We start from the raw sequence: 23,590 nt of genomic DNA on the forward strand, positions 1-23,590 counted from the left end.
GAGGGTAACTTTTTCCTTTGTTACACACTCCTTTTTCCATGCAACCCACAGGCCTCTTTAAATCCAGAGCTAGTCTCCATGTACATGTTCCTCAGCCAATCTGAGGGTCCTGGCCATGGACCATGATAACCATGCCCTCCAGCTACGTGCTAGCTGGGTGACTTCAAGCACATATATCTCATAAAGAGAATAACTGTTTCTTACTCTCAACAACCATGTGGTGTGGGCATCCCTTCCCAGCATCAGTATTGGTTAGACATCCAAGCTATCTCAGCTTGGATATAAAACGAGACAGCTACTGTTTTTGAATGACTCTCGTCTCCAGCGCACAAACAGTACTTTTTAAGAGCGGCTTACACGAGCATCACCTGCAGGGCTGATTAAAACAGGGTGCTTGATCCCTCCCCCAGAATTTCTGATTCAATAGACCTTTAGTGGGACCCAGGAGTTTGCATTTCTAACAAGTTATCAGATGATAATCATACTGCTGGTCCAGAGACCACACTTCAGGCTGAAGTTCTGTGGGATTTTGTAGTCTGTTTGTTTGTTTTTATTCTTTTTACTTCCCCCAAAGACTGCATTAGTGATGGGAACTCTAGGCAAGTACACGAATAAGGCACGTCCCAAGCCATTGCAAAACACATGGTATACTTTATTTTTCAAAGAAGTGTGGGACTGTTTGTTACTGAGAAATGAGCTGCTTCTCTGAAGACAGATATCTTTAAGACAACAATCTTTCATAGTAGCTCTGTCTCCCATAAAAGATGAAGTAGATTGACGTTAAAGTAGGTTACATGCTTCCTTATGAAGGAGTTTCTGAACTGCATAAAGCTAGGTGTTACTGAAAACTGGTTATTCATGGGAAACTAGTTGTTTTTCAAACTTGTTTTTGACCAAAATAAGAACTTTAGTCATATTTGTAATTTTTGTGCAGAATTCAATAGGATAATCTGCCAGAGAATGATGTACTGAATAAAAATTGTATCCATTCTGAAACTGACATCAAAGAGGCCCCTTAAGATGAAATGAAGCCTTAGTCTCTGGGTGGTCTCTGCTGAGGAAGGGAAGGGGGTTTTCCGGAATTGGCATTTCTGAACACACAGAACAATAACAGCTGATAGATTGCTCTCTATTTTGAAATGGTATCACTCTGGCTGAGAACTTTTTTTTTTTTTTTAATTTATTTTTGGCTGCATTGGGTCTTCGTTGCTGCACGCGGGCTTTCTCTAGTTGCAGGGAGCAGGGGCTTCTCTTCGTTGCGGTGCATGGGCTTCTCATTGTGGTGGCTTCTCTTGTTGCGGAGCACGGGCTCTAGGCACGTGGTCTTTAGTAGTTGTGGCTCGCAGGCTCAGTAGTTGTGGCTCGTGGGCTCTAGAGCTCAGGCTAAGTAGTTGGGATGCATGGGCTTAGTTGCTCCTGCACATGTGGGATCTTCCTGCACCAGGGCTCGAACCCATGTCCCCTGCATTGGCAGGCAGATTCTTAACCACTGCGCCACCAGGCAAGTCCCTGGATGAGAGCCTTTTATTTTTGTCCTCTAATGAAGAAGTATGATGTTTGAAGAACTGTTAAAAAGGGCAGCTCTCTGCCCATGCTCCATCCATCTCTTAACTGCTTCCCAATATTGAGTGGCATGACTCCCCATTTCCATAGGCTATCATCTTCTTTTATACATTGTCTTTTGGTCCCTGCTTTTGTTTGAAAAAAATTCTTGCTAGAAATGTGTTGCATAGATATGGCTCAGGTGAACACATTATATAGAATAACGTTGAACTAAAGTGGATTTCATTAATAAGTAATGGCACTTTAGGTACTTTGTGGGCCAAAGTACTCTTGCTTGATTTTAACACAAATACCAAAATATTAAGGCATTTATTTTTAGTAAATTTCTCTCATGAAAACATGTTATCGCTCGAAAGATGGTATGTCATTCCTCTGCTTAAAGTTGCTTAGTTCTCAGGATGAATTTAAAATGCTTCAACCTGGTATACTAATCAAGATTCTTCATAGAAACAGAACTAATGATATGTATATGGAAAGAGATATAAGGAATTGGCCCCCACAGTTATGGAGGAGCTGATTTTCACTGTGACCATCAAGAATTACCCTTGTAACACCCCAGATCTGCAGTTGACAGGTGGAAACCCAGGAGAGCTGATGGTCTAGTTACAGTAGGAGTTTGAAGGCCTAAGAACCAGGAGGGCCAAGGGTGTAGTTTCAGTCCAAATGCCAACAGTCTTGAGACCCAGAAAGAGCCCATGTTCCACTTTGAGTTCAAAGGCACAAAACATTCAATGTCCCAGCACAAAGGCAGTCTGGCAGAAGGAGTCCCCTCTTACTTGTGGGAGGGTCAGCCTTAACAGATTGGATGAGATACATCCATATTAGGGAGAACAATCTGCTTTACTCAGTCTACGGATTCAAATGTTAATTTCATCCAGAAGCATCCTCCCAGACACTCCCAGAATAGTGTTTGGCAAATGTCTGGGCACTCCACGGTCCTGTCATGTTGATACATAAAATTAAAATTAACCGTCATATTCAGCATGGAACATGGAAGATCCTTTGATAGCTAGAACAGATCACTTTAACCGTAGTTCCTCCTATAACTCTTCCCTTCAGCCATTCAGAACTAGTTTTATTTCCGTAAAAGCATCTTGGCTATTCATATCCAGGTGTTTTTAGCTGCTTTTCCCTCTGCTTGAGTGCGATTACCCTTGTCTTAGTTTGAATACCCATACCCCACCCCGGAAGCAGACTTGAAACACAAATTCAAGTGGAGATCATTTATTTGAGAGAAAATATCAGGAAACACCAGCAGGGGAGTGGAGAAGCAAGGCAGGGAAGGGAAGGAAGGCAATAATGGTAAGTTTTAAGCCTATCACCACTAGACCACTGGGACTCTATCCTATGCTTCGGATTGGGGAGATTCTAGGAGACAGTGTAAAACACGCCACGTGAGAAGGGAGCTGGAGGCCTTATATGCAAATCCTGTCAGTCATTTTGTGAAAGGCTGCCCTGGGCGGGGGATGGTAATTCCATGACACAGCAATTCAGAGAAAGCCCTCAGGCAAAGATACCCAGGGGCTGGTGGCTGGAGGTCAGGCTGGCAAAGCACTGAAGCGTGAAGGAACAAGGGGTGTAGGCAGGGCACCCACACCTACTGGGCACCTAGTGCAGCTTTCACTTCCCCCTGGCTAACTCCAGCTCACCCTTTGGACTCAGCTTAAGCCTCACTTCTTCTGGAAACCATCCATAGACCTCTCTGACTTAGCTGCCTCTTGTCTGTTTCCCAACAGAACTTCTCACCTGCATCAGGGAATCTGTTACTTCTTCTTCTGATTGTTATCTTACTTTTCTATGCCACCCACTTCTTTGTGAGCTCTTTGAGGGAAGGGAGTGTCACCTTGTAGCTCCAGGGCCTTGCATAGTTCTGGCACATGGTGTTGGCCAATAAATGGTTAGGCAGTAAAAGCAGGCATCATAATGACATGATAACAGTAACAGCCAGTATTTATTGATTGTTCCTTCTGTGCAAGCATTTTACATGTATTTCCAACTCTAGAAGAATGGTAATTTTATTAACCCTATTTTCCAGATGAGGAAGCTGAGGAGTAGGTTTACATAATTTGCCCAAGTTTGCCCAGCTATACATAGTTTGGCCTGGAAGTGAACCCAAGCAGTCTGAATATAGGTCCTGGATTTATTCTTAACTTCTGTATGAATAAGTGAGTGAGTGAGTGAATGAGTGAATGAATGAATGAATAATAACACCAAGTCTGATCCTTCAACACCTTGGGAACATTCTGGGGATGATGCTATCAGTACAGTCTATAAAGTTCAAATATCAACTCTGATGTCACATTTCTGAGAACCCTTCCCAGTAGCCTTGACTGGAAGCATCTGTCCCTCCTCTGGTACCTTTTGTAATGGCACTGACTATTCCCTACCATATGTTCAAATTTCTCTGTGTGTCTTAGTTTCCTTACTATTGATAAGTTACTAGATAAGTTTCTACTTAAGTGTCTGATTCATCTTTGTATTTTCTGTTTCCCCAAGCACCAAGCCTTGCACCTACTAAGCTACCAATGAGTGTTTGTTAGAAGGACAAATGGACACCTGGGGGACAATCAGAGAGATCTTTGACGTTTCCTTTATTTTCCCCTAGAAACTACAGACTTTTCCATCCCACTCTGAGATTCCACAGAGTCTGTTGTCATGGAGATGGTTCTAGATATTTTAGTCGGTTCTGGAAAATAAAATTCTGTTTAAATATATTAAGTTCAGAAAAGAATCTGTGAAGATTTTACTTTGTAGCATTTAGATAATCATTTGGTTAGAAATCACATTTCTAAGAAATAGCTATTCTTCCTCTTAAAATTATATTCATAGAAAGAATGAAAGAAATAAATATGCAGAAAATCACTAATGTTTCTAGCAGTCTGAATGGAAGAAAATTTACTTCTTTAAAATTTAGCTGTGACCATCAAGAATTACCCTTGTAACACCTCAAATTAAAGGCATTTTCCATTCCTACTAGTATATTGCTAATCGTCATTAATAATACTTAGAAGAGTGCCATATTGAATAAATTTGGCTAGGAAGTTGCAAATCTTTACTGAGTCCTTATTGTTTACAGACTGTCTTCTAGATACATGCTGTCCTAATATGTAAGAGATACTTAGAAATATAAACATAAGAATTCTCCAATTTGACTAATAAAAAATCAGAGAAAAGTAAAAAATAAAGCAAAACAAAAAAAGTCAGAAATTTAATTCAGCAGAAATTTCTTTATTGATTCTACTATGTAATCAATTGCATTAGATGCCAGGGAATACAAAGGAACATAAGACATAAGCTTTATCTTTGAAGAATTTATGACCTAGAAATGGGTCTGTGGAAGACAGGTAGGTTAACAAGTAACAAGACTGTGGGATTTGATGGTAATAATAACTATTATTTAGCACTTAATGATGTTTCAGTAGCTGTCCTAGTGCTTTATGTGGTATTATCTAATTTAATCCTTATAACACCTCTCTGTGGGGGGCACTGTTATTATCCCACTTTACAGCTGATGAACCTGAAACTCAGGAATATTAGGTAATTTCTCCAAGATCAGATACCTAGTAAATGAGTGGATATAGGGGCCAGTATGCAGATCTAAGCCTAAAGGTCCTTAAAGTCCATACTCAGAAGGCAATAAAAATAAGGTACCAAAGGGGACACTATTCATTCACACTTGGGTGGAGCAGATGTTATGCTGCCTCAGCTTGGCCTGGAAGGATGAGTGTGAGTAGAGGTGGAGAAAAGCATTGCTTCCAGGAAGCTAAAGGAAACCTTAAAAAATTGGGAAAAAGGTCAAGTGTTGTCATGTGTGTAGGTGGCAGCATGAGTGGAACAGGGGTGGTGAAACTGAGAAAGGTGTTCGGAACCAGATCTTGTTGACTTTGAGTGTTACCCCAAAGAGTCTAGACTTTTCTCATTAGACAGAGAAGAGTCACTGAATGGTTGTGAACAAGATCAGAATTGTATTTCAAGATTGATTTGGCAGCTATGTGTAAAAGGAATTGGTGTCAGAAGTGGGAAGAAGAAAAGGGCAGTTGGGAAACCACAAAACAGGGAAGGTGAATGGCATTGAGAGCTGGAATTTGGATTGTAATAATGTGAGCAGAGAAGAAGAAACATGGAAATAGGACAGGATTTGGCACCTCCTAGATGTGAGGAACACTTAAGGAGAAGAGATGATAACACATATTAGTTCAAAAAGCAAATACGTCATTCAGCAGGCAGAGGAAGTACACATCTGTGTCCAGTTAAAGGGACCTACAATAGGAGATGAGATGAGGGGAGTTAAATGGGGATGGAGCAACTGGTGGGAGCATGTGAAAGCACATGGTTAAAGGTATGGATTTGCATGTGTAGCAAACAAGCACTTTTTCTGGTGCAATGCAGGGGTTGGACATTCTGTCAGCCTACAACCAAATAGTGATGCCTGCATTTTCTCAGAAACTTGAGGTGAGCATACATACCTTTAATAAATGCAGAAAATGTGGCATTTAAAATCTGTGATTTTAATATTTTTAGGAATTAAAATGACCGAAGTGACCATATGTAACTTTGATAAATAAAACAAATTATTTCATATATAGTTTATTATAAATATGTAATAACTTTTAAAGGAAATGTAAACCCTAGGTGTTAAATTGTGCTCTAATGTGTACACTTTCTTCTTAATTTAGCATGATAATATAAGACAGTAGAAAGGCATAATTTAGCACTCTCTTTTCTACTGTTTTCTTCAATTTTTTATTAGTCAAATTGGAGAATTCTGGTGTTTCTAGCTTTCATATGAGTTTTTCTTTGTTTTATTTTTTAATAGATGATAATGAAGAAGAAGACATTGACATGAAAGAAGATTCAGGTATTAAATTTATAATTTTATTCTTACAGGATAGGCAAGGATCATTTTGTTGTTTATGTATACCTCATATTTTCCAAAGAAAGACAAAATAAGGTTAATAAAATAGAAATGTACACTCAAGGTTATAAACTAAGGAAATGTTATTATAAAATAACAGCTAATGCAGTTATGGTATTTAAACATTAAACTTGAATTTGAGCTTCCTGATAGCTAAGGTAAAAATGGAACATGATGTTGTAGTTAATAGAGGTGTGTAACAAATCACCCCCAAAACTTAGTGTCTAAAACACCCACTTACATGCTCAACTATTCTATGGGTCAGGAATTCAGACCAAACACAGCAGGGGTGATCTGATAATACTACTCCACACTGAGGCCTCAACAGGAAGACTTAGCAGCTGGGGGTTAGAATCACCTGAAGATTTGTTCACTCATATGTCTGGCTGGTGATTGACAGGGCTGTTAGCTGAGACCTAAATTGGGGCAGTTTTCTGAAGCACCTGTGCATGGCCTCCTCCTGTGACCTGGGCTTCCTCCCAGCAGCCAGCTTCCTTTTGATTTTTTCTAGAGAGAGTGAGCAAGCCAGACACATATCCCTTTTAAGACTCATCCTCAAGAATCCCATATAATTACTTCCACCAAACTCTTTTCTTTGGAGTGGTTATTCACAAGCCCACCCAGGCTCAGAGGAGGAGAGAATAGACTCAGTTTCCTGATGGGGAGCAGTGAGGTTCTACACAGCAGGTAGGACCTGAAAAATGGCTGAGGCCATCTTTGGAAAATGCATTCTCTACATATGATGTATTGCTCTCATTATCAGAAAGTGAGATACATGCCTACTCCTCAAAAACAACCAGTGTTTGGTGAGAGAAATCTAGTGGTTAACAGCATTGGCTCTGGCCTGAGATCAATATGAACTTGGTAGCGAATGCATGAAGCAATAGGCCTGGATTCAATCCTAGCTCTTCCACTGAATGAATTAGAGTTTTCTGTATAAGCCTCAGTTTACACTTCGGGGGGCAATAACTCTTACCGTACATTCTTGTTTGGGGGACTAAATGAGATATCATACCCGAAATGTTCCTTGGACCATAGTAAACGCTCAGTGGATGATTGCTTTTCTCACTCAGTATATCGGACAGATATTAGAAGGCATAGGGCTTAATTCTCTGGGATGAGAGCCCCGTGTTTCTCATTTTGGCAATCACACTGCTCTAGACATGAAATGGAGCCAGTTTTCAAAACTGAAATAGATATCTTAGAGGCCCTAATTTTGTGTGACATCCTGTTGCTGCCAGAACTCCTTACAAATCACTGACAACCTGGGTCGGAGCAACTCCACGAACAGGGAGCTCTTTAAACTGTGAGGCAGACAGTCTCGTTGGGCAAGGTTTGGTTAAGATCGTCCTTTTCCTTGTGAAGTTACATCTCTCCCTCACCTGACCTCCCACTGTCTTCATGAAGGAGTAGCATCAGTTCCTTTCCTTCATAACAGTTCACTGGAACAGTGACTGTAGCTTCTATCCACTCTTGTTCCTGTGGTCTCCCCAGGACCATGGACTCAGAGGGCATGAGAAGCAGACGGAGGATCTCAAAGTCAGGAGCAGGAATGCAAGAGGTAGAATAGGGACTATACAGCAGCTCTGGGTTCCCTACCTGTATCCCCTTGGCTCTCACTGTTGTTGTATAATACCAACAGCTTTCTAAGGAAAGTTCTTGTGACTTTCAGCTGAGTGCTTGTCTCTGTTCATGAAAGAAAACTCAAAGTACCGGGGAGTTAATTTCTCTGGAGCAGACCTCAGCCAAGGTTGGCCGACAGTTGGTTGATCCAACCAACCTCTTGCAGGACACATCTGAGGCATGTGCTAGACCGGTGCTGCCCAGTAGAAATACAACGGCAGCCTCAACTGTGAGCCTGATATATAATTTCATATTTTCTAGTAGTCACATTGAAAAAGGTAAAAAGAAAACAAGTGAAATTAACTTAATATTTCATGTAATATAATATATCAAAAATATTATCATTTCAACATATAATCAATATAAAAATTATATTAGTCAGATATTTTACATTCTTTATTTTTCCATACTAAGTTTTTGAAATTTGTGTGTATTTCACACTCACATTCCAAATCAGACTCTTCACATTTCAAGTATCATTGGCAAAATGTAGTATTGGACAGCGGGATTCTGTACCATCGCCCAGAGGCTCCCAGCAGTATTGAGCCCTGATTGTCCACAGCAGAACTTTCTCATTAACACACTAACTGGTTGTCCTCCCTTTCCAGTCTTACTTCCCTACTCCCCTCTGGTGCTTCCTGGGGTAATCTCTCAAATTAAGTACTTGCACTCAAACCTTTCTCTCAGTGTCTTTTTCTGAGAAAATTCAACATAAAACAAGGGCTCCGCTTGCCTTTTGTAACACATAAAGCCCAAGGCAAACTTTCAATTAAAATATCCATTCCTGTACTTAGGTAGGATATCTTATTATTTAAAAGAACCATAGGTTGAAAAAAGACATTAAGCGGTCACCCTGTCTTAGAGTCCATGCATTTAATATTAATGCTTGCATTTCATGTGTATGAATGTATCCTGCTCATGTGAGGTATCCCTGGAATATCCTTCAGTCATGGGGAGCACTGCCCTTTCAGCCAGACAGTTTAAGGAGCTTATCTTGCTAAGGATCTTTGCCTGAAGTGACATAAGTACACATTTCTAGGCAAAGGGGGTTGACTTCTTAATGAGATGCAGCTAGCTATCCGAACCGCTGAGTGAGTTCAAGGAAATCATTATTAATGCTAATGCAGAGCCCACAAGGTTGGAGTCAGCATTTGAGGTTTGGGGGCCTTAAGTGGGTCATTATTTCTGATTTTAGTCCCACCAAGTGTCCTGGGGGTTTTGTCTCCAGCAGCTGGATTCAGCTGTTCGTGTCACACTGAATGGCCCAAGGATGCTAAGTCACTCAGGCAGAATGGGCTTGGGAAGCTGCTCTCCATTCCCAATATCTGAGTGCTGGGGGACTGTGTGCAAAATGGGTCCATGGAGGCCCAGCTGGCCTTGCTGAATATTGGCGAGCAGGCTGTCCGTTCAGTCTCACGCTCAGGTGTGCGGGTCTCTGAGAAGGGTCTGATTGAGCCTCCGAAGACCATGAACTGCTGGCCTTCCCTCTGCCCTGCATCACCTCTTCTTCTCATACAAGTAGAAACGCTGGAAGAATTTGTAAGAATACCGTTGATGCCAGTGAAGGGCTGCTTGGGTGAATCACCCAGCCAGCATATGCTAGTGAATGATAGTGGATAATAATTTGGATATCAAAAACCAGTGAGGTGCTGGGAAACGTACTCTCTGGGTGGGGGGGGAGCCCCAATTTGAAGAGTTTTCAGATGTCTTGGGTATAAATATGCCTACCATGGTATTGTTCAAGCTGCCAAGCATGAGTCCAATGAATGTAGGAGTGGAGGAGAGAGAGATCCAACCAGCTGGGGCAGGCTGGCTCCCATCAGCCCCAGCACACCTCTGCCGAGCCAGGTTTTGAGGGTGTACCTTGTGCCGATCACTCCACATACATGAACTCACGTAAGATACGCACCAGCTCTAAGAGACGGGGACTGTTATTATCCAAGGCTTAGGGGGGATTAGTTCCTTGGTTATATAGTAGAGACAGAATCCCAGTATCTATATCTAACCCGAAAGCTCACATTCTTAACCCTTGTGCTCCTGTCTCTAGACTCTAGTAGTAAGGAGAAGCAAAAGCATATCAAATGGTATCAGATAAGATCATCCTAAGGAGAGGCTCTGCCCCCATGGGAGGTGGTGGAAGCCGCCTGACTTAAATGCCTAGGATCCTTTTTAAGTCCTTTAATTACTTAAGCCGAGCATAGTAAATGTTTCCCTATGTCCTTTCATTTCCAAGACCATGCACTCTTGAAATGGACCCCAACCTGAGCCCCAGGGGCAGAAAATCAGCAGCCACCTGTGGCAGGTCAGCCACCTAAGAGCCCGGAGCACTGTTGAGCTCCTCAGGGAGCAAAGACATGCGCATAACAACACCCCAGCGTTCCAGCCTCTGCCAGAAATAGAGGCAACAGAGACAGTATGATACAATGTCAAGGAGAAGCATGGGGTGCTATTGAGGAATGTTCCTCTAGCTTCCCCCAGGCCAAGAGGGAGAGTAGAAACATGGGCCCAGAGGCCATATGTAGCAGTGACTTTCATTTCAGTGTCTCCATGGGTGTTATGAAATGATACTATACTATGTCATAGACGACTGCTCATAATTAACATGTATCCGTGCCCACTGACCACCCCAGGAGTGCCCTACGACTTCTTCAGAAAGGAAGCACTTGTACTTTTGGGGTATGTAAACAGCTCAAAATGTGGGCAAATAGATGTCTTTTTAAACCTCACCCATTCCCCAAGAATTCCCATTCAGGTGGGAAATCAAGAATTCAGAATTTAGTTCTCAAAAACTCACTTTCAGGAAATGCTGCTTTGGAGTTGAACTCCCAGCAATGGAAACTCTCCTCTTGGTCGCAGTTGCAGATGATGCATTTCAGGGCATGGAAGGGTTAGCGTCTTCTCCCAGAGATATTGCAAGTGTCACTCTGCTCATTTTATGAATCCCTTTGAACCCAGCATCTGTGCTCAGTGAGCTGTTCCAAGCATCTCATTTCTGGTTTTGCTGAACCTATTCCGAAGGGTCAGTATCCATCTCGCACCTGGTGACAGAAAGCTGAGGGAGTTGCTAATGTAGTCACTGGCAACATTTTTCACCCTGGTCGTGGTAGTGACCTGGGATGTGACTGCCTTGCAACCACAGAAAGCCTAACGCTAGTGCCCAAAAACCTTTGTAGTCCATAATGCCAAAGTTTTTAATAGCACATCTATCAAATGCATTTGTTTTGTTCTGTTCTTTTTATAATAAATGGGAAAAGAAAAATGAGTCGCCATAACTCTGTAGTGTAGTTATAGAATCCTGGAGTAGGTAACAGCTGCTGAAAGGGTGAGAATTACGCACAAGCCCCATTATATCTTGGCCTTAAAGAAAGGCCTGGGTGAAGGGGATATAAAACAGAATTTGAAATGAAATTCTCAAGGCGCTGCCAGACACCATTGACACAAGAGAGATTACGGAAGACAAATGCCCTTTCTCATGGAACTTATATTCTCAGAGTAGGGGGTGTTTGAGAAGGGAGACATACATTAAAGAAATAAACAAGGGGACAAGATAATTTCAGATACACCAGATGATGTGTTTGCGAGAGATTTTCCTTCCAAGGACCCGTCACATTAAGTAGTCAGGGAAGGCCTTTCTTGGGAGCTGAATTTAATCTGAGATTAAAAGATGGGAAGGAGGTAGATATATGAATGAATATACGTGTCAGGGGAAAGGCAGAGCAGCAGGTGTAAAGTTCCTGAGGCAGGAACCAGCATAGAACTGATTGAAGAAATGACTGAAGGGAGTTAATAAATCTGAAGCCAAAGAGCAAGTGGGAGATGAGGCTAGTGTGGTAGGTGGAGCCCAAGTGACACGTTGTCCTGGACCATGGAATTGGATTTGGATCTTATTCTAAGAGCAATGGTTTTTAAACAAGCAAGCAAGCAATGAGATACGGTTTATGTTTAAAAGATAACTCTGGCTGCTACATGGAGAATAGATTGTAGGGAGATTAGAAAGCTGGAAGTTAGAATTCAGGTTGTTGTAGTAACCCAGGTAAGAGATGCTGCTGGTTTAGACTAGGACGCTGATTGCAAAGAATGAGCACAGTAGAGGAATATGGGATCTATTTTGGTGCAGAGCTAATAGGACTTATTATGGTGGGATTGCTTTATAGGAAAAGTAATTGAAGAGAAATATGAAGGATATCTCGGTTTTTGGTTTGAATTCCTGGGTAGATAAGTCATACCATCCCTTGAGATGTGGAATACTATAGAGAGAACAGGCTTGCAGACATCAAGAGTATCGTTCTGGCTGTGTTGTTTGAAATGCCTAATGGGATTATTTACATAAGTTTGAAATGCCTGATGGGAGCTGAGTAAAGGGGAATCGTTAGAGAAAAGTGGGGTTCAGGTAAATGCCAGCCCTGAAAGGACAACGAGGAGGTGGTTGTTACAGGGCCCAGAAGACAGAGAGGGCTGTGAGGAGAAGATCAGCTGACAGGAGCTGTGACCTTAGATTGAGGGAGACAATCAGCCCTTGAAGACTACTGGTAGCCTAGGAAATAAATGCCCTGGGCTCCCCATTGGCTGGATCTACCAGGAAGCCAGTGAGCTGGGGAGTTCATTGGTGCGGTCCATAAAGAACAGTCTCCCAGAGCACAGGGGGCTGGGGATGGGGGGTGAAGGGTGGAAAGTGGATCTGAAAGGGCAAACAGAAGACATCCAGTCCAAATGCAAAGTAAGATGCCACATGGGCCATTGAAGGCATAAGCTTTGAGAAGTGGAAAGACCAGGACTGGAGATATAAATTAATGCCTAACAAAGTATCCGATACCCAAACGGGATGAATTCAATGATAGTTTTCCTAAAAAGTGTCTTCAGAATTTATATTACTAGCCTTCTTGGATAGACTTGGTTGGGGGACCATTGAGAAGAGTGGGAAGGATAATAATTTAATCGGGGACATATAGAAGTTTTTTAGACTCTGGATTACTAAAGAAATCTGTTCGATAGAAGGAGATAATTTCAAGCCCCACTGTAACCCCCCAAAATGAGATGACTTTACAGCTCGTCTAGCCCTACTTTGAGGGCTAAAATGAAATTACACAATGGCAACTGTCAATCAAGCCATGAAGTTTTAAATCAAACTCTCCTGGAGAAAAACGTAATAATAATTTGGGGTTGCTGTGTGGAAAATGTTTTAATTTAAAAAAAAGCACTTAAGATTTCACATTTGTGTGACTCATTAATAATGGCAATTAAAAAAGTGTTTATGCTTAAGCTCTAAGTATAAGTCCACGTTCATTGGAGAAGCACAGGTCTTTGCCAAAGTTTAGCTCGGCCATAATGACAGATAAACCTGCAACTAAGCTTCACTATATGTGTGGGTTTAGTAAAAAAATATATGTATTATTAAACACCAGCATAATTTTGAACCCCTACCGGTAAATATTTAAATAAAAACGTAGTAAATCTTTGTGCTTCCAGAGGGGTTAGAGCCAAAAGACCGCTCTCCACCCCACAAGAAGAGCAAAGCAAAGAAGCCAGAAGGTTCCAAGGACGCTAGCGAGGGTAAGTCCAGCTCTTCCTTTCTTAAAAAAAAAAAGCTTCCATGAAAAGAAACTTCTGTTTAACTTTTCAATTTTGTGGATGCTCCTCATATTCAGATGTTTCTAAGGGTTCAAGCATCCCCGGGCACGTCTTTCTCCTTTCTTAGTACGTTTACTCTCCCCTGAATAGGAGGATGAAATAGTAGATTCAGGTTTAGTTTGTTAAGGGAAAAACCAAATGTAAAAAAATCATTTTCTCAGTGTGACGTATCTTTCATTCCTACAAAGTATGAAGTGGTGGGTAGTGCTTACCAGTTAGGTGCTCTGAAATCAGGCAAGGGTGAAGGTCCAGATCTGTGTGTGACGAGTTGCATGGTAGCTATTGTCTTATTGGATCATTTGTTTTTCTCATGAACACATTCTGAGTCCAGAAGCAAGCCTCAGGAGTGGGAGATGGAGATGCTTCCTGTCTTTAGTGTTCTTCTCTCCTTTCTAGAAGCCAATGTATGTTTGCATTTATGCATTGAATGGGCATGCCCAACTGGGCTCAGTTTTATGAAGAAACGACACGCCCTCTCTCTTACTTACAACACGAGTACACTTATAAGATATGCAAGTTTTTCATTTAAAATGGTATCTTTAGGTATTTTGTAAAGTGAGCCTCTAACCTAATGGTATGCATGAACTTCTAACAGTGGAACATATTTATGCCTCTACTTTCTTGCCTGGAGCCATGCTTCATCTACTGTGAGATGGCGAGTACAATAATACTGATGGTGTCTGCCTGGGTCTTTGGGAAAGAAGATGCCAAGATGAAGTAGAAGGGCAAGAAAGTACTGGGTGAAAGGGGAGGAGCAGACGAGGGAGCAGTAGGTGAAGGAGAGAAGGAAGGAAGGCAGATGCGCTGGAAGAGCCTCCGTCTGCAAATTAGTCTGAGTCTGGGGAAGCCCAGGCAAGGACTGGATAAAAGGGCTTTTGCATTGGGCAGGAATGTCTGGGCTGCAGGGTCCCCTCCCCCCTGAGGGCTCTCTGGCTGCAAGTGGCTTGGGGAGAAAGTGACAGGAACATAATACTGCCTGGAATCCCCAAAGTGTGGCCGCTGCTTGCTGTCAGCCAACTTGACTCCCAGCATCAGGTTGTCTCTTGAAAGGAGACCTTGAGCACCTCACCTCCATGACTGCACAGCCTCTGTGTGCGTGACGGGTTCTAAATAAGTCATGACACTCTCTTCTCCCTCATCCAGGCTCAGAACCAATTGAGGAGGCAAAGCTGTAAGAGAGTGAAGTCAAAAATATTAGCTTCGTTACTAATGAGGTTAGACCAGAGCTCTGGTTATGCTGCCCCCAGATGGGCTCCCTAATGCTGGGTTTCACTCCTGAATATGAAAGACTCTGCCCCCTTAAAAGCAAGTACCACTGTCCTTGGTATACTCGACTGCCTGGATAGAGGCTGCCCTGGTGAGAATAAGCTAGGACATGTCCTCTCTGCAGGCAGGTGGATCTGAGAGAGACACACCATGGGGCTGTTTCTTCTCCCAGGCTCGCCCTAGGTGAGGGGATGTGGAGACAGGCGTGGCAGTAAACGTCCTCTGCCCTCTGGGTGAGGTGCAAGGGATAAACAGTAGAAATAGTCTATGTAAAGTGCCTGGCACGGGTCTGCTGTCCATTAGTGATGGCTATTCCATTATAATTACTATCATAATCAGGACCATGATAGGGTACATATTGTCCTAAGTCACTGAAATGTGCTGGAAAGTTTAGAATCATTCAGAGAACACTTAGAACCATGGAGAAGGGCAGCAGCTCTCTCATTGGCTGGAGGGGGTTTGTTAGGATCTGATTGGGAGACTAGTCAGGGTTCCACCTCCTACTAGAATTAGATCATTTCCTGGACAGTCTCTTAAGACCATGATTGGGAAATGGATTAGGGGCAAAACAACAATTGCCCTTTCCCTGGAGAGGCTCCACCTCACTGAGTGGTTCCCATCCCATGTGTGACCCACATCAAAGGTTGTTTTCCAGAGCCTGAGGCTGCTGTCATTTCCAAGTGTCACATGGGAGGTGGCGCACATACAGTGCAGCAGTTCTGTCACTTAATTAACAGGGGAGTTCTTCTGAGTTATTCCTTCAAATGTGTGAAAACTTCATTATTTCCTAAATAATTTGCTTTGTTTAGGAAAACCATCTCATAATCCTAATATGACTAAATACTATGTCTTCACCTCACCCAAATATGTCATCCCAGTATCTGCTCTGAGTCACAAAAGTGCCCTCATTTGTTACCAGGGGCATTTGGTCTGTGGCATCACGGTGAAATGTAAATGTTAGTCACTCTACAGAAACGTGGGGATTGCGTCTTTGTTCCTAAGATGCTTCCAAGATAAGAAAGTAAAAGCTGCTGGGAAAGGAGTGAGAAAGGGAGCAGAATCTGACATGCCAGTGGTAGATGACGGCATGATAGAGGACTTGTTATTTATCAGTATTTTGACAAAATAAACTATGTCCTGTATTCAGGTGTTGTATTGTTGCATATGTCTCACTTCCTCTTATGATTCAAAGAGTTGCAATCATTCTTTCGTACTGGATATGCAAATGGATTAGTGTATCAGTGGATAGAAGGGGAATGTGGGTCATGACCCTTCTCTGCAGTCTTCCTACTTTAGAGTTATCAGTCCTTTTCCAACTTGGTCATCTCTCTAATATGTTTTAGTAAGAGAAACTTCTGGTATTTTTATTTAGAGATCACTCAGCCTAAATCCCCATCACTTGGCCTCATCTCACTTCTCTCCTACCTTTGGGTTCCCTGCCCTGCTTCCAACACTTACAGGTACTACTGATCACCTCAGCTCACCCTGTAATATACATTCTCAGACAGTGTCATGGAGAGTGGAGTTGGAACACAAATTCACTTGGATTTTGCAGCATATATAACCATAATAGCTGTATTTTGATCCAGAAGAAGAATCTTGAGAGCATATGGTCAAATTTTCTCATTCTACAGAGCCGTTTTTAAAATAAGCTGCAGGGCTTCCCTGGTGGCGCAGTGGTTCAGAGTCCGCCTGCCGATGCAGGGGACGCGGGTTCGTGCCCCCGGTCCGGGAAGATCCCACGTGCCGCGGAGCGGCTGGGCCGGTGAGTCATGGCCGCTGGGCCGGCGCGTCCGGAGCCTGTGCTCCGCAACGGGAGAGGCCGCAACAGTGAGAGGCCCGTGTACCGCAAAAAAAAAAAAAAAAAAAAAAAAAAAGATAAAATAAGCTGCAAACAGTTCTTTAACTTGCCCAAGTCTATGCAGTTTATTAATGTTTTAATAATTTTTTAATGTTTTAATAATAATTTTTAATAATTTTTTTCTGGAAACAACACAGCTTCTCTAATCTTTTTCCCTTTCTCTCTTCTGGAAATTAGAACTCGTTTTGTTGAAGGAGGAAATGTTGCCATCATTACAGCTTTGAGTGAAAGCAAATATTATAAATATTTAAGTATTTAACTTTAAATATTTAGCTTTAAATATTTAAATATGTAACTAAAGTATTGAACATCAAATTTTAAAAATCAGTTTCTAAGATTATTTGCATTTTTTATACTGTGGACTTTTGGATATAGAGTTCTATTTTCATTGAAATTTCATGGACCACAGTATACTTTGATTTGACCCGCTGCAATGCAATGCCAATAGTGAAATGATTAGCAATTTCAGACCACTAACTGTTTGTCTGGCATGTGATAGAAATGGTAATGCTATCCGTAAACCACCACATCATAGGCATAATTGTTTGAAAAAAGCCTGATTAATACCCATTCCACCAATTGCAGCTCCCAATAATTTAAACCAATTTTATTTCTTACAAAATATTTAATTGAAAGAATATGATTACAGAATCTTAGCACCTTTCATAAAACATGCTTTTCTCAATCTCTTTCCTCTATCCTTCACAAGTAGATCCTCTAGAAGTTCCATTAGTGAAGTCTCTCAGGCTTTGTCTGAAAAGACGTTATTTTCCTTTTTCTTTTTTAAGGTGGTTTTGCTGAGTAAAAATTCAAGGTTGATGGTTATTTTCTTGCAACATTTTAAAGATATTTTCCCACAGTCCTTATCGATCCTATAGTTGTTAAGAAGTAATCTCTCAGTCCAATTATTGTATATCATTAGGTTATCTGTCTTTTCTTTCCAGCTGTCTTGATAATCTATTCTTTATCTTTGGTGTTCCTCAGTTTCACTGTGGTATACCTCAGTGTGGGTTTCTCTTTATCCTCCTTAGGATTTGCTGTGCTTCTTGGACATGAACATGGGCATCTTTCATTAGTTCTGACAGTTTTTCACCTATTACCTCAACAAATGTTAGTTCTACACTACCTTCTATTCTTTCTTTGTCCTTCATGACTCTTAACCTACATTGCATTTTTTTTTTCCTGTGCCACTATCTCTCTTTGATGGTTTCTTTTTCCAAGTTTATCATTCAGTTTGCTAATTTCTATTCAACTTTCTTCAATCTGATGTTTAACTCTTTGCTGAGTTTCTTATTTCAGTTATTATAGTTTTCATTTTTGTAAGTTTTATTTGGTTCTTTTTCAGATATACCTAGTCACTCTTTATTTAATTAACACATAAAATATCTTAAAAATCTGTATCTGAAATTTCAATGTCTCCACTCTGTATAAATCAAAATTCTGCAGTTTATTTTTTCTGCAGATTCATGCTTGTAGTTATTTCCTTGTGTGTTTTGCCTTCTTTATTGCCATGTTCATTGGATTTTTATTTGTGGGAATTTTTTTAAGTTGGATTAAAAGCTTATTTATTTATATTTTGTTTTCTGAAATACTTGAAGATGCTGCCAATTTAGGAATCCCTTAAACTACATATTTGGCTTAAAGTTGTATTTCTTGTTTTGTTTGCTGTTTGTCCTTAAGCCCACATGAGTGCACGTATAAGATTAGGAAATCTCAACAGATACTTTTATCTTCCTTTTTTCCTTCTCCAGCCAATGCTAAGCTGAGATAGGCAAATTCCCCACTATTTTCAGAACCAAAGCACTGCCCCTCTGCACCTCACGTGCCGTGCCGTGGCATTCAATTCAAATTCTGGCTAGAGTTTCTCAATGATTATTCCTGTATCTATCACCAGCATCACCTGGGAACTTGTTAGAACTACAAATTCTAGGGCCCCATCCCAGACCTACTGAATCGGAAACTCTGATGTAGGATCCAGTAATCTGTGTTTTTAAAAGCCCACCCGGTATTCAGATGCATGCTCAAATCTGAGAACCACGGTTCTAGGGTCTAGACCATCTGAGATTGGCAGACGCCTCAAAGCAAACAGTAATTTCAGTGCTTGCTTAGAAATCTTGATTCAATATCATTTGTCATTTCTGGCTTCTTAGAAGTTCATTATAAAAGCGCCAGCTCAGCCATGTATTCAAGAATCAGATGGATAGGTAAGGCGATAAGTAGATTAGAAGACGATTGATAGATAGATAGATAGATAGACAGAGAAAGAATACATAGATGGTAGATAGTATATGCATACAAATATACATATAAAATACATAACTGTGTACATGTACATACATATCTACATATATAATACATAGTCTGGAAAGATATACATATCAAAATGACCTCAGGAATTATCTTGGAGGAGTGGAGAAGGGACAGGGGCAGACTTTGGAGAGTTTAATATTCAACTTTCTAAATTTATGTGTAATTGAAATATATATATATATCAAGATTTATTTTATACTTATAAAAAACATTTTCATTAAAAACTAAAGAGACTTTATGCCTCTAAAATTCAGTAGCAAGTTTAGAACAGTAATTTTCTCCATACATTCATCTCCAAAGCCTTCAGTGGTTTTTGGTAATGAATGCTATTTTTTCCATCATATTTTTACAGAAAGCACTAGCGCTTTGACTCTCACTGTACAACTGCCTCTACATAGAATATTCAACAAGCCTGCATGTGACACTCATTCCTCAGGAACCCGAGCCCTTGCAAAGCTAAATCAAGCAGTCCTATACTGCACTTTAAAATATTAATGATCTCTTTTGTCAGACGAAATTATATGTGGAAACATTTTGGAAACTAGGAAGCACTATACAAGTTGGAAGGATCTAATGTTGCTATTAGAAGTATTATTATTGTTTTTACTAAAATAAATTTTTCTGAATACATGAACCATGGGTGGAATGCACTTCGTATTTCCTGAGAGGCAGAATTTTCTCTCTGCCCTCTTATTTTCTCTGCATATTAAAGTGTTACGTGACAAACTGTTTTGTGAGTGGCTGGACAGAAGAGACATTCTCTCTTTCAGGATGCCATGCAGCACTTCATGCATTATATTCATAAACATGATCTTTAATTTAATTTTTTTGACAAGTGCAGTGAAGGGTGAAATCAGGCAGTCATAATTTTGACTTTGCCGTCACTCAAACAGGCTTAGTGATTGACAAGCTTTAAAAAAATAAAAAAACAGGAATGAGGAAAAGCAGCTTTCTCATGACGAAAAGCTTTGTTTTATCCTCTAGACCTTAAAATGCCAAGAACTGAAGCAAAATGTACATTTCCACGGTGAAAATCAGAATACAAGAAAAGCCTGTGTCACCCTCTTGCTTTAATTCTTCTCTTACCTTCTGCTTGATTCGGGGCCACTCTGAGCTATCCCCCTGCTACAGATTAGGAAAAGGACCCAAGAGTCTATTTCATTTTTAGTGGTGCTCTCCGCATTCACACATTAAACCGCGCTTTGGTTAGGAGCGTGGAGTCCTATTGCAGAGTCAGCCCTAGGATTCTGAATGGGGCTTAGAGAATGTGTGTACTGAGGTATTTTCCACAGTGAGAAGGGCTGAACATACCTGCAGAGCAACCGTAGGTCCTGGGGGACCCAGGATGACCCTGTTTGTGCCCGTTGTCCTTGGCATGTTATCAGCGATGTTCCCTTTTACTCTTGGAGGTGCCCTGGCTTGGGTGACAACATATGTGCACTCCTACCCATAGAGAAAAAATTCAACACGAGGGTGGACAGAGCCCTCAGGGTCCATGTTCTGCTTCCTACTTGGGCAGTTTTTCTAACCTAAAAGTCAGTTTCCTCTTATTAAATGGAGGGTGAAAACCTACCTTGTGGGACTGTGTGGGGAGATTTAAACAAGGTGATCTCCGGAACAATCCCTGGACAGAGGGGCCAAAGTGTATTGAATCTGAAGCAGGAAGAGCCCCCATCCACCAAAAACTCATCTACCTTGTTTATTAATATATGACGTTCCTCTTAATATGAACAAAATAGTTCTGCAAATGGAGATGATGTTCTCAATGCATTGAAGCTCTTATCTCACTAGGTGTTTTTTTCCTTCTTTCTCCCTTCAGCTCACTCAGCACCCTGCCTCCCCAACTATATTAATTCCTGTCCCAGATGGACTTGACCTCAGTCTGTCTTCTCTTTCCTGACCTCAATTCTTCAAGTCAATCTTCCCAAGAAACTAGTCTACCCCCAATATTTATACAACCTCCCCAGTCAGTCATTCCTCAACCTCTGCTTTACTGCTTCTAAAACTTCATGAAAGGCACTGAGTTAGGTCAGGGGCAGGAGGGAGGAGGTGGACTCTGGTGATTGGCTGTCAGTTCAGACCTGCCTCTGAAACATTCATTGTCCAGCCCTCAGGGGCTCTTGAAGTCTGGTGACTCTGCTATTTCTGTAAGATGCTGGGAACCAGGATCTCTCTTCTGAGGCTGGGTCTTGCCCCAACTGCCTGGGATCTTGTTCTCCTGGATGAGTGTTTCTCAAACTGTGGCCAGTGGCACCCTGTGGAGGGCTCCCCAAGCCCATTCAGAGGATGCGCAAGGTCAAAATGAATTTCACCTAGAGCTGTGCTCTCTGGACTCACCATTCACATGGCATATGGCGTGCGTGGTGTTCCCTGGAGTTGCCATAAAGATAGCCCACAGCATCTTGCCTCCAGCCACATCAGCGTAGCTCCCACCAGCCAGATCCAGCTTTCCTAAACATGCATCCTGTACACTTTTGTTAAACGCCTGCTCTTCGACAGTATCGGCACTGTTCTAGGCCCTGAAGACACGCATGCACGCACACACACGACCTTCTTTCTTGGGGCTTATATTCTAGTGGGGGGTGGCTGATGGATTTTAAAATATTAATTAGAATATATAGCAAGTCACATGGTAACATAAGCAGTACTATCTATTGCTGCCTGCAATTTTATCGCAAAGCTTCACAGCGTAAAACAACAAGAGCATTTATCATCTCAGACTTTCTACGGGTCAGGAGTTTTGTTTTTTGTTTTTTACTATTATTACAATTTATTGAGTCTATAATTAATTCAAAATAAAAAGTTTAAAAGAAAAAGAAAAAGAAGAAAAAGGTGTCCTTGGAACTGCCTAACTGTCCCACCACTTACTTAATCAGGCTCTGCTGTTACCCTTAAAGAGAGGTGTCCTGGGGTCTCTGGGCTTTGGAAGGTGGGTAAGTAATTGTATGATGTGCAAATAATCTACAGTTATGGTTGGTTCCAGGTCAGAATATCCCATGATCCTGTATGACATTCTAGGTCATAAGAGAGTGTGGCTTCCTCCTGACTGTCTCTTGGATCACTTGCTCTGGAGTAAGGCAGCTGCCGTGTCCTGAGGACACTCCAGCAGCACTGTGGAGAGATGTACATGGCAAGGAACTGAGGCTTCCTGCCGACAGCAAGCATCAATCTACAAGTCACTGCAATGAGCCATCCTGGCTGGAATCAGATCCTCCAGGCCCAGGCAAGCCTTCAGATGAGTGCAGATCTGGCTGACACCTTGACAACAACTTCATGGGAGACCCGTGAAGAAAAGCCAGGCAGGGAAGAGGGAGTAGGGGATTCCATGTGTGTCTAAGTTGGTAGCGGTGGGGAGACTTGGGGAAAAAGATGGGTTACGGTTTCACATATGCTGGACCTCACTGATGATTAAGTTGATATTTGAGAAGAAACCTGAAGAATGTAAAAGCGTAAGCTTAGCAGATATCTGGGGAGAGAGTGTTCCAGCAGAGGAAATAGCAAGTACCAAAGCCCTAAGGGGAGAGAAGTCTGACTTACTCCAAGAAAAGCAAGAAAGTCGGTGTGAGTAACTGGAGAGGTCGCTGGGGGCTGGTCCCATAGAGGAGTGGATCCCACGCTTGCCTGTGCATCGGAGTCACCTCGGGACATGTTAAACCCAGTCTCTGACTCAGGGGACCTGGGGTACCCAAGAATTTGCATTTCTAATAATTCCCCAGGCGATGCTGGTGCCCTGGGCCAAGGACTCCACTTTGAGAATCACTGCCTGGGACACTGTGGCCCACTGTAAGAACGCTGGCTTTTCCTCTGAGTGAAGTGAGAGTAGAACTTTTTAAGCAGCAAAGGGACATGATCTTACTTACGTCTTAAAGGTAATCTTCGGATTGTCATGTTGATAATGGACAGTAGGGGACTAAGGGCAGAAACAGAGAGACGGTGGATTGGAGCCAGAGATCCTGGTGGCTTGTTGCAAGTAACAGTGAAGGGATGGAGTGAGATTTGGAGTGACTCTGGACCTATTTGAAAGGTAAAGCCAGCAGAGTTCACTGACATGGGATGTGGGATCTGTGAAAAAGGGGGGGGGGGGTCAGGGGTGAGTCTTTTTACCTTCTCCACAATTACTGAATCCAGAATAGAAATCATACCCCCTGCTTATACTGAATTCAGTCTTCCTGGGAAAAAGAATCCTTCCCATCCCTGTCCCCCGTTGTGTCTGACCAGGTAGTTCTTACTCCCCCCACCCTAGAAAAGCCTTGTGAGCCCATCCTGAAGCCCAATTTCCAATTAAGCCAAAGGCAAATATGCAGGCACGAAGTAAATTCTCATAAATAACAACAGAAAGAGAGAAAACACAGTGTTGATGAAGAGAACTCTCAGAAAAGATGACTTCAGATGATTTAAGTGCAGTGGATTCTAAAATGTTCTCC

General features: G+C 41.8%; 1 protein-coding gene across 1 annotated transcript in view; it reads left to right on the top strand.

Moving 5' to 3' along the window:
* Positions 1 to 23,590, top strand: part of MACROD2 (mono-ADP ribosylhydrolase 2) — a 1,997,895-nt gene that overhangs the window by 1,817,193 nt on the left and 157,112 nt on the right. Inside the window, exon 10 of the mRNA XM_049699229.1 lies at positions 6,380 to 6,421. Coding sequence (XP_049555186.1) covers positions 6,380 to 6,421 — 42 coding nt within the window. The remainder of the gene's footprint in view (positions 1 to 6,379; positions 6,422 to 23,590) is intronic.

Source organism: Orcinus orca, chromosome 16, assembly GCF_937001465.1.
Source record: "Orcinus orca chromosome 16, mOrcOrc1.1, whole genome shotgun sequence".
NCBI classification, from domain to species: Eukaryota; Metazoa; Chordata; class Mammalia; order Artiodactyla; family Delphinidae; genus Orcinus; species Orcinus orca.